This window comes from Ostrea edulis, chromosome 2 (assembly GCF_947568905.1).
Source record: "Ostrea edulis chromosome 2, xbOstEdul1.1, whole genome shotgun sequence".
In the NCBI taxonomy this organism is placed as follows: domain Eukaryota; kingdom Metazoa; phylum Mollusca; class Bivalvia; order Ostreida; family Ostreidae; genus Ostrea; species Ostrea edulis.
Window position 1 is genome coordinate 32,088,675 of NC_079165.1, and position 12,438 is coordinate 32,101,112.

General features: G+C 35.0%; 1 protein-coding gene across 3 annotated transcripts in view; it reads right to left on the minus strand.

Moving 5' to 3' along the window:
- Positions 1-12,438, minus strand: part of LOC125682219 (GTPase-activating Rap/Ran-GAP domain-like protein 3) — a 117,414-nt gene that overhangs the window by 23,091 nt on the left and 81,885 nt on the right. For 2 of the 3 annotated variants that reach the window (XM_048922678.2, XM_048922676.2), the window contains exons 2-3: positions 3,436-3,505; positions 590-673 (exon numbers count right to left, since the gene is read on the minus strand). In XM_048922678.2, the coding sequence (XP_048778635.1) occupies positions 590-673; positions 3,436-3,505 (154 nt within the window). Of the gene's footprint in view, positions 1-589; positions 674-3,435; positions 3,506-9,914; positions 10,467-12,438 lie in introns of those variants that run through there. The other variant, XM_048922677.2, reaches the window with a different exon arrangement.

The following is a 12,438-nucleotide window of genomic DNA, read 5'->3' on the forward strand; positions in this document are numbered from 1 at the left end:
ACATAGTTAAATGTTTTCTATTGTACAATATCTTTGAAAACCATGTGCGACACGGGTCTATTTCACATGTAACTTGGCGGATCTATTAAGAATATATTTCATGTTTTGCAAAACTTATATGCAAAGTAACATTAACACATTTTTTAACCCAAACATACCTATTATTGTCATACTTGTACACACAAATACATGTATATAGGAAATTATAAGGGTATGCTAAGGTACATTAGGTTAATGTTAATTCATCTAAACTGCTTGTGGAAGTGAAAATAGGGCAACCGTTTCACACCGTGCAATTACGCTGGAGTATCGGTTTGCAAACAGTCAATTATGGTTAATCACGTTCAACAGAATATGTAAATAATTGTGGTTAATCTTGTTTACTTTAACACCCAATTTCTTATCATAAACACCCTCAGCATAAACAATCATGACTAAACACTTTGTATTACTTCTGCAAAAATCCTTCAGACCCGATTCACGCGTTTAGAATACCAAAACATGCATTGCTATGTAAGGTTAGGCGGGAAAATAAGACATGCAGGCATGTGTATCCTTAGTGGGGTTTCTATTCTATTCCCTTTCCTACCTCTTCACTTCCCTCCAAGTCACCTGTTTCAATTCGAAACCTGCCCGCTGATTGGCTCTTACTGTCATCATCTAATAGCGTTAACTGTAAAGATACAAGAAGCTCAGTATGATACAAATTATACAATTAATCTTGTTTTTTTCTGCATAGTGCATAGCAACATATGATGCGTGGAGTTTTCTGAATCAACAACACACACACACATCATATGTGTAATTATATGTACAGCGTATTAAACCAGTCTAAAAGCAATGATTACAGGATCAGTGTTTTATAAAAAAAAAAATCCCTCATATTGGAAAGAAAAGTCATCTAGAAAGACAGAATTGGAATGAAACATGACAATACTTATAAAATATGAGAACACCAAGTCACCAGTCCTTGCAATTCACTATGAAATTCAAAAGTTGGGCTCTGAAGGAAAATGGCGCCACATATATGATTGGAAGAGAAATTTACATAATGTACAGTGTATGTTAGAATCATACGACTGCGCAAATTCGGTTAGTAAATATGCAGTCGATTGACTACCGGCATTATAAGAAACGTTTGAGGTTAACCATATGCAAATGATCAAAGTTTCAGTTTGAACTGCTATCATTTCTTAATCCTTCTTCTCTCAAACATGTCATCGTATGAAAAGGTTTATGCATTATTCAAGTTGGCTGGTGTTATCTGAATTTCCAATGGGGATTTCAAATTACAGAAGTACGATCTCACTTTGGGCATCTATCGAAACGTTCGAAAATCAGGTTAAGTCGTAATCACTCTCTATCCTATTGTTTATATGTACATTATATCTTATAAAACCCGTTTACATGCATTATACATTCCAATATAATATCACAATTTATTTGAATGTCCTACAAACTTGTGTCGATATCAAGCTAAATGACCATACATTCACGATTGTATTTCCGGAATCTTTGTCCGGGGAAAGTATAGCAGATTTTGGATTGTAAGCTGAGTATTCCGATGGGAGAAAACAGCTTTATCAGGATGACTGCAGTGTGTAGACGATTGATGCGGGTCTATTACAATGCAATTTTGAGATTACAATCAAAGTACTGAATTATCTACAATATAACTTTAGTTTTGAAAAGGTTGAATGAAGTATGGTCATTCTAATAAACATTTTAAAATGTAAAGCTAAACAATGAACGTATGAAATAAATGTTTCATATTCAAATGAGTAGAAGTTAACTTCCATACTATTTTTATGCAGTATGTAGTGTAATATGCCTATTTCCTCTATACCTCCTCTACGAATACCAAGGTATACAATGTAGATGTGATGTTGTCAGTTTCTGTCCAATTTTATGACAGCGTTAGCGATGTTTTCTAGGGGAGGGGTGTTGGGGGTTACAATGACAGCGTTAGCGATGTTTTCTAGGGGAGGGGTGTTGGGGGTTACAATGACAGCGTTAGCGATGTTTTCTAGGGGAGGGGTGTTGGGGTTTACAATGACAGCGTTAGCGATGTTTTCTAGGGGAGGGGTGTTGGGGTTTACAATGACAGCGTTAGCGATGTTTTCTAGGGGAGGGGTGTTGGGGGTTACAATGACAGCGTTAAAATTGTCAAAGTTTAATCAATTTCATTGAAGATAGTTTTTCCAGAATAATTTGACATACCTGTAGATATTTTGTACTTGGCTATTTATCCAACACATTCACATTATAGTTCATCGTCTGACGTCATATAAGCAAAAGACTACTGTGAATACATTTCGATTATTCGTGATGTTACTGTAAAATATACAACTTTAATTCCTTCATGCTATTCTTATCGTACAATGTGAAAAGGAAAGGAAATCTGGGTTAATCCATAACATCGTAATCATAGATAAGGTAAAAACGAATTGAATATCTTGGTTGTTTTCGTAATTAGATCTGTTTTTTAGTTGATTCCATATCTGCGTTGTTTATCATTCCCGTACTTGAATGTCCAATCACAGGCATGTGTGTAGTTGTTTATATTATGAATCATAACGAAGTTTATGATTATTACTTAAAGCATAATCAATTTGTAAATGGTTTTCGGGTTCATCCATAGTTCAGGTCAATATTTATGGTATGTTTCTAGTTTTTAAAAAAAAAGGTGTTCCGCAAAATAAGATTAGAGATCTGTTGCCATGACAGCTTAGAAAGACTCTGCAAGATGTCATATTTTATAGACATATATGACAACTGTCGATGATTCTGTATCATATATAAATGCAATACCATTAATAAAACGTTTATAAGGGAATTAGTGATTTTGAAATGTCTTAGGCGTGATGCCATTGATTACTTATGTCCATTATAAATATCACAAGATTTCGAAAAGAGATACATGGCAACTACAACTTTGTGGACACTTTCGCTAGATGAAAATTCCAAGTTGCATGCGTTCCTTTCCCTGTGTAAAACAATGTATACTTTGCATTGGATTCATTGCCTTCCTGAAGTGTTATAACCAATTAAATGTTTCATTTAAATCAGGTTACTTGACAAGAATAATTCACAGATTTCCCAAAGGGATAGAAACAATTGTTATACGACTGAAACCATCAGATACGAACATTATCCAAATGAAATTATTAAATTTCTTTCAATTACAAAGTGATACAACTTTTAAACTGAAATTAAGAATGAACACATACAACTTGCAATTGCTTCAAATTTCCAGCTTTATTTCCAGAGAGAATATTTGAAAGTTCTTCACAAATTGCAACGTATGATCTCCCTGTATAAGAACGTGTGAGGTTTATAAACGACAAATTCTGTTTTAAAATATCTTTTGGAGTAGGTGTTAGTGATAGCGTGTTATATATTCTGTATCGTCAGTCATGTCACCAGGAGACTTACCGTTTCCACGGAGCCATATTGTCGTCTGCTGAAAGCATCTCTTCGTACCGTCAGATCAGTTGTGGGCGTGCTGCAAGAAGGAACGTTAAATGGATTAATGAGAGTTAAAAAAAAAAAAAGTCCACTTTTTCATCTGATCAGATCAGCATCCTTACAATCGAAAAAAAGAAAGACGAAACTGCAGTTACCCGAAGCATATTCGCTGTGGAGTTCCAAGCATGCTCCCAAGAAGGGATACTCAAAATAACTTATCAATAACATGTGAAACGCAGAAATCTGTTTCAGATCACACATGATTTTCGAATTTTATTTATTTTGAAGACTACCGCCCTGGCTGAACTGCTTTAGTTCAGATATAATTTGAAGATAAGACAGAACATGATTATCGAACAAGACAAACTCGCCTGCTTCTCTGCTAATTTCAGCGGGTTATAACCAGATTGTTTGACCCAGGGAATGAGTGTCTGTATTAGACTGAATCACAATCAACAAGGAATATTGAACCTTTTTGACAATTTTCTTTCATTGCGTGGAAAGGAAATTTGTCGTTCAGACCCACTCTATTACACGGAAACAGTTGTCCCTGTGTCAGTCATATCGACCAAACATCTGTTTTACCCTCCCGATTTGATTTCCTCTTCCCAAATCACGCAACAGTGATCGATTTTTGCAAAATTGATTACTAGGAAGACATATTTTGTCTTCATTATCTACATTTTCATCGTAACAAAATACAAAGGAAATTTGACCTAGTACTAGCTATTTGCAAATCACGCAGATAATTCATGTATTATCGCTAGACCTTTAGAATGAATTTACACAGCTAATGAGCGACTTTAATCAAACCAAAAATCTAGACAAATGAGGATGAAAATCGAAACTTAAAAATCGGAACTTTCGTAATCTCATTCTTTTATGTTATACTAGAATATCTTAAAGACGAGCAGCCAATTCGCAGATTGGCGAGTGAGATGGCTGCTCAGAATTCAATCAAATATTTAAATAGTATTCAATAAATCTAGAATTTATGTTTTTTTGAAAACACGAGTACAGGAAATGCCATGGCATAAATAATGGAACTGACTATGAGTCTAGGCCATAGTATAGTATTTCTTTGTTTTACGCCCCCGGGCAGTGTCCTTTTTATTTTTCCAGAAACATTAGAACTTGAAACAACAAATAATGAGACCGGCTCTCTTTTAAGCATTAACATTCGATCTCTATATAGACATGAATTTAACAGATTACTTATAAGTCGAGGTTGATTGGTTGTATATTGTTTAATATCCCGCTTGAAAATTTTTCACTCATATCGCCGGTGTAGGACTGCAAAATATTTAGGCCTATGCTCGGCACTTACGGCCTTTGAGCAGGGAGGTCTTTAACGTACCACACCTGCTGTGACACGGAGCCTCGGCTTCATCCAAAGGACCGCCCCATTCAGTCGCCTCTTTCGACAAACAAGAGGTACTGAAGATCTTATGTGTGTATTTTGTCTCAGTCATGAGACTGAGCGCATTGTTGCTGTTCTCTATAAAACATAGATTACCGCGTTCTAACACGTGCCGATTTAACTTGATACAATGCATTTTTAAATAGAATTAATTTTATGACATCGTTGCTGTAAAAATGCAGTCTTAGCTATTTAATCGCACCAAAAAATCTCTGAGTGATTGAAAATATTTACAGGAAGTAGAGTGCAATAAAATTTATCAAGATGGGCCAAACCAATTTACTTAAACTCATGGATTTTATAGATGATAAACATACTGTAGAAAGTGAATGAACTGCGTACATAATGTGCATATTCAAATTTTAAACTTATTTGTGTAAGCGCTGTGATCGGGGCAAAGTTTACCGTTCGTTCGCGGTACAGGTGTACGGAGATTAGGACCAGTGACAAGGACGGTAAACGGTACAACCCGAGGTCATGCATCACAATTGGCATACATCAAATATATTCCAAATACAAAAATTACTCCTGTTCAATTTTTGTCCTAATTCATCTACACATAAGATTTCCGATACAGACGAGACCTCGACTACACGAGTGACGTAACACAAAAACAAACACACAGCGAAGGTTTAAAGTGAAAATGTACATTACCATGGATACATAATGTCTGATTCAATATCGTTTGGGTTTGAAAGAACACACTGAATGAAGTCATGTAAAAAATGATTAAAATTACGATTACAGCGCAAATAGCTGATAAATGATGAAATGCTTGTACTGTGTTCAACATCAATTCAATATATTATTTGTCCCTGTGACAAGTTTATATAAAAACTTATGTATTCAGAAAGATATAGGCAATAAAGTAATTGTCATACGATAACATGACAGACTGGTGGAAGAAACTGTGCATATGACTGACGTCTCACTCACCCACCAATGGGTGGTATTGCATCAATAGTGAATTTAGTATTAATATTTTAGCATGAACGTTGTAAAAAAAAAAGTTGTAAAAGCATTGACATTCTGAGAAGGACGCTTCTGCAGATAGAACTATAATACAATCTATTTTCATTTCACATACACAAGGCATTTATTTAAGACCTAGTTTTTATTGGGGGTCTTGTCTTTTTAAGTCGTAACTAGTGTTACCCACCAGGAAGAAACAACACATAAACATATTGAAACGAGGCTGAATGACTCCTTTTTTTGCATGAGAAATTGATTCATACAAAAGGGATTGAAACATGGAGAGGCTTGAATTGTAGCATCATCCATTTAATTCACATTTTATGCAACATGGGATAGTCAATCGTTAACTAACAGGAAGAAGAGCGCATGTATATTGTAATAAATGTTGAACTTGGTTTGTCTGGTTATATGTGGAGTACTTATTTAAAAAGTGCATGTCTGCATGTCACATTTCTTAGGGATGCGTTGATCGAGAAGATGAACTTCAATTATACATGTAACACTCACAGATTGAGTTTTTATGGCTGTATGCCGTTTTAGCAATATTTCAGCCATAACGCTCACAAAATTGTCGTCATGTTTTTTCAATGCTAGAATATGTCATTCAAGGGGTGGATTTCGGTAATGATCGTTATAGGTGCGTGTGTCCTTCAGCAGGAAACCAATTACATGGGAAACCAATGTAAAGGTAATCAATAGATTTCATCTGTTGACTGACATCATCAGTAGATGCGTGTAACAGGTTGACCTACACTATAACTAAAGGTAACAGTCGCTGTAGATTATTTCATAGAGAATATGCACTAAAACAGATCCATTAGATACCATATCGATCTCTGTGGTTAATTTTATTACATAAGTAAAATTAATCAAAAATCATATCACAGTGTAACTTACAAGATAGATTCATGCATCAATGTATACACAGCAAAATCGACAAATCTCGAGCCACTTGTTTATCTCATATATATGCAAGTGAAGATAATCTTGTATATTTTCTCTTTCACTATCAGTTGACCAGTTTCCTGATTGTACATGAAAATAACACGTTTCTAGAACGAATTTCCTCTGACCTGATGAATATCAACACAGCTCTATGGCAAATGTCAGCTTTAATACTGTAGTTTTCACTATGATGATACAGTCCCTTTTATAAATATGCAGTCCATACAACACGTGACCTCTTGTTTTAAAACTGCATAATGTTATGTGGTTTTTGTTTTTGTTTTTTTGTTTGTTTTTTTTTAAGAAAAAACCCATTAAAATTTTGCCTCAGTTGAGAGTGGGTATGTCATATTGAAAATTTACTGGATGGACTGGTGGGCAATATCAAAGTATCAATTACAATACTACAATGGAACAAAAATAATCGTGGAAGCCTATCTGTCCACCAGTAAACTATAAATACCATTATTACTATACAATAGAACTTACAGAAAACAGTCAAAAGAATGAAAAGAAAGCAATATGACCACACAGCGCAAGGTCAATATCCAATTCATCAGGTTTGTCGGAGGACCTATGTGGCAAGGGGATAATATATAAACCCCCAGCATGTTGTTAAAAGTAGAATAAATCAATTTCATATTGCCGTTTTAGCTACTACTCCTAAATAATTTCAGTGATTGTAACAACAGGCCATATAGCTAATTTCAGTATACGAGGGTGTTTCTCGCAAAAGCATAAGTTCTGCCCACGCCAGAATTTCACATCTTCATTGAAATAAAAAGAGATCAAGTGTTTTTATATTTAAGGAAGTTTGATTTTAAAATAAGAAATACAATGTGATAGCACCAACAATCTTTTCCTGACTTATATCTGTAAAGGAAACAAGAAAAGAAACATTGAAGCTTGCTGTTTTGAAAACAAATTCTTCCTGCAGTAAGTCAGACAAATAGCTAAATATTTTTGGACTGAAGTAAAATTATCACTTCTAAATTAAAACCGAAAATCAATCACAAGGTTTCATTGCATGACCAAATATATGAGTTAGATGCCTGAGTACACCTGATAGCATATGAGCATGTACACGTGTTTCGGGCAAACTTCCTATGATTACTTTTCATGACAGGAAAAAAATAATAATGACAAAATGTATACTTATTGATATAAAACTGATGGTTAGTACTGCACGAGGTGATAAGATCACATTGAGGTGTCCATTGAATGCCAGGCTTTTGATCTACTTGAAGTTGGCTGCATATATACAGTAAATACATCTTAATCAAATAATTTTGTCATTCACTCAGAATGAAAATTACTCAAAACCAGTGCTCTTAGTTCAGATGTTCTGATGCCTCTTGCAGGGGTGAAATATGGGTTTTGAATTACCGCTGTAATAAAAGGCAATTTGCGTACTTCGCGAGTGAAAATCGGAGAGAGTGACAAAAGAATATTCATAGTCGCTTTTACTTTCAGTAAAAATAGAAGAAACTTTTGAACGATCAATTGGTATGTTTGAAAACATTGACAATGTTCAGTGGTTGGTATAGAGAGATTTGAATGGTTGCAATCCGTCTGCTTTAAGAAGAAAAACCCGGATGATTTTGTACCATTTTCGTTGGCACAACCCTCCCCCTTTTAGAATAAATTCCAGATATGCCCTTGTTATTTAAAATTCGTTTAAGTCGCTTTTAATAATGAATCAAACTTTGGAGCAATTCTGTTACGTCATTCACCATATTCTTAACTTAAGGGACATCGCAGCGAAAGCTTCATTACGTCACATAAATGAAAGTTACTATCACGGGAACGCTAGGAGACACGTATGCATTTGGGTTTTCTTTATCGCTGTTACACAGTAGATCATATCACATAGGACTTCTTTCTTCATTAAAAAGGTTAGAATATTAACGGAGACTAATAGAGGAAAGAAACACTGTGTATTGTTTCCTCATAGGAAGTAACATAAAAGCGTCACTATTCCTTCAGGATACCGATAATTAACATTTTATGCAAGCTGGCCCATTGCATCACTAAAGGGGTCACTTATAATAGTTTTCCTTGTTTTGTGTTTTTTTCCACACTTTACGAGAAAAAGGAACTTCAACTTCAGAACAGGCACTTTATTTTGTTACTTCAGTTGACATTTCCTCTTATCGTGTTTTGTTTGATTTTCTAAGAAAAAAAAACAATACAAGACTTTACTAATCGATTTATAACCAATTTTTAACCCCAAGTCAAAATTTTTCTCAAAGACCCATTGTCCCCTATCATCAAGAAGGAGCTCAGTCAAGGAGTTGAAATCCAACACAGGTCCAGAGATATTATTAAATGTCAGTGTTGTGCTTCCTAGTTTAATGTAATCTACATAGTAGCAGACTGGATGACGGGATATTTGGGAACGTGTATGATTAAATCCACTGGTGATAATGATGCAACTTTCCGAATATTGGATTATATCAACAGAGAGTTTAGTGAAATCTATAGGACCAGAATAATTTTATCTACATAACTGTCTCTGGTCATCATTGCCAGATATTGGAATCTTTGCATTTGTTAAAATGACAACCACCATATCCAAATCGTTTCAATCTTCAGTTAAGTAGCTAAACGTGCACATGATTATTTGATGAAAAAAGTACGAAGTATTCAGAGCACAAATATCAGTATTACGTTTAATGCAGGTCTATAAAAGTACTTTTTCAAGAGAAAGGATTTAATTATTGAAAATATCAATGTTCATGCACTTAGCACTGTTTAAATTCACCTCTGATAACATAGACACTACAAGATATTAATACAATGAAAAGCTTGGAACGCGAGATAGTAATATTTTAAGAGGTTAGCAATGACAATTATAATCCGCAACATTTAGCTACATGTAGCTACAAATGCAGGGACATATTGTACAGTGTGAAACCGAAACAAAACAATGCCAAGAAAAATAAAATTAGCTTCAGTTAATACAACCATCAGGAAAGAAATTCCTTCTTAAGCATGTATATTAAAATCATAAAGACTTTCGGATCATATTAAATGAGAGAGAGAGAGAGAGAGAGAGAGAGAGAGAGAGAGAGAGAGAGAGAGAGAGAGAGAGAGAAATAGAGACCTGGAGCATCGTGGTCGAAACTGGTGTCCATTTGCTTCCTTCCAAGTGACCCTTCTCTGTTCTTTAATGGGACTTTGGGTTGGAGGTTTCTTTCGAGTGGAGACAGATTTCGAACGAAATCGATATAAAAATTCTTCCATAGCACAAGGCATTAGACGTCTAACTTTTAAATTGTTTTTCTTAAACAGATAAATGTCATCAATCCCAACATCTCTTGCAGGTAAATTAAAGATTTTTGAGATATGCACAAGCACAATTCCATGAACAATATCGACTTTTCACATGTATGTTAACCAATTGTTGATAAAAATAACATGACAAATCAAATTAGCGTTGTATATCTTCTCCTATCGTGTGCCGATTTCACTCTAAACAGGTTATTTCTCTCCTGTCAAACATATAGGCATGCGACGGCGGATGAATCTCAATCGATACGTAGTCTTCTTCCGCCGCGTAAGGTCACAATACACCACCAGTTCAAAATCTCCATTCATAAAACGGGAAAAGGGAGCTTTGTTACAAGTCAGTATAATCAATGTGCTTAAGAACTGCAGGCCGTAAACCATAGTTGTACAATGAAATAAACATAAAGAAAATGCATTTTAATTTAATCTGATATTCCAGGTGCACAATTAGTACACACGATAACTGAGGGATAAGCTTTATACTCCATATTCTGATACAGATATTCAGTATTATATTTGCATTATTGTTTGAGATATGCAATCAACACATTGTCGAACAAATTTGTTTTAAGTATGTCCGTTTCTGCATGCAACACATACATGTATAACACATTTTCTCTTACACTGCATGTGACACGATTTATTATTTTTTTATCGATACAATGCACTTTTAATTAAGATTCGTGTATTGATTTTCAGTACATGTGTACGAAGAAAGTAGTACGTTTTTTGTAGTTTAATGATTTTTGTTGACTCTTCTGAATGGATGGCTAGATTATATCACCCGTAATTAGGCAATCTTCAACTTTCTTAAGGTAGTGTTATGTAATACTGACGTGAAAACAAATCCTCCGAATTAGAATACGAATTACCGAAAGCGTCCATGTAATTAATAAGATTTTGCTATTGCATTCCAGTTTATAATCATAGTCGTATGATAATTTTGTTTGATTAAATCTTTGTTGTTGATTTGTTAATGGACAAAAAAAAAACACGTTAGTCATTGAAATCAACTATTGATGTAAAATACCTTTACTCAAATTCATAACACAGAGTGATATATTCTACATGAAACATTATAGGAACACTTACATGAAACGTAACGTAATGAAGAACGGATACATGTAATAAAACCAACATTCAATTTCTTACAAATATGTTTACCAAACGGAAATTATTTTTTTTTTTTACTGATAAGCAAGAAATGTTTCAGAAACACATATGCCCCCGTGTGTGTGGCAATATTGAAAAGGATCAACGATTAAGTAAGAATGTCTGTAATGATACTGAAAAATGTCAATTATCTACCTGTCATGGGGAGCCACAATACTAACTTTGATTTCTTAAGATATCGAGTAGGCATTTCCAAATAAGTCAAGACGTTTGACCTTGTAGCTTAAAAATCAAATATCTATCTACTCTTTAGGGGATACCAATGTACCAAGTTCGATGTCTGTCAAGCAAAGGGTTCTCACGTCACTGAGCGGACAAGACCGTATGTCCAGAGTAGTTTGACACATGATCTCGTGACCTTAAAAACAATAGAGGTTATCTAGTCCTTAGTATGTACGAGTATATACACATGTACCAAGTTTGATGTTTGTTCGAGCAAAGGGTTGTCAATATATATATATATCTTATGTTCAGTTTGGCCTTTGACCTTGAAAACCATTGGAGTCATCTACTTTTGAGTCAAAAAAGGGTTCTCAAGATACTGGTATTAAGGGGACAAAGTCTTCCTTTCTTCATTGCAATGTGCCTTACAAGACTATATCCAGTTTGATCTTCAATGTTAATTGGAACATCTACTTTTTATGGGGAACTAGTGTACAAAGTTTAATGTCTGTCAAGGAAAGTGTTGTCTAAATATTGATCAGAAAATTCCAGAGTAGACTGACCCTTGACCTCAAAATCAATATGGATCATCTACTCGAACCAGTATACCATTATGATGTACATGTCTGTCAAGTAAAGGGTTCTTCAGATATTGGGCAGACAACGATTGGTCTACCGACCGATTGACTGACCGACCGACAGGATATGGGCCTCACAGCGGTTGTGACCGGTCAACAGGGGATGGTTACTCCTCCTAGGCACCTGATCCCACCTCTGGTGTGTCCAGGGGTCCGTGTTTGCCCAACTATCTATTTTGTATTGCTTGTAGGAGTAATGAGATTGATCACTGTTCGTTATCTTCACCTTGCATTGACCGACCGACAGGTGCAAACCAACAAGGGGGCATAAAATTAACAATTGATTTGTTGTGCGTGTAATGTGATTTCCCCAAAGTTTAAAACACACTCTGCATACATAGATAGTTGGTTGTATCTTGTTTAACG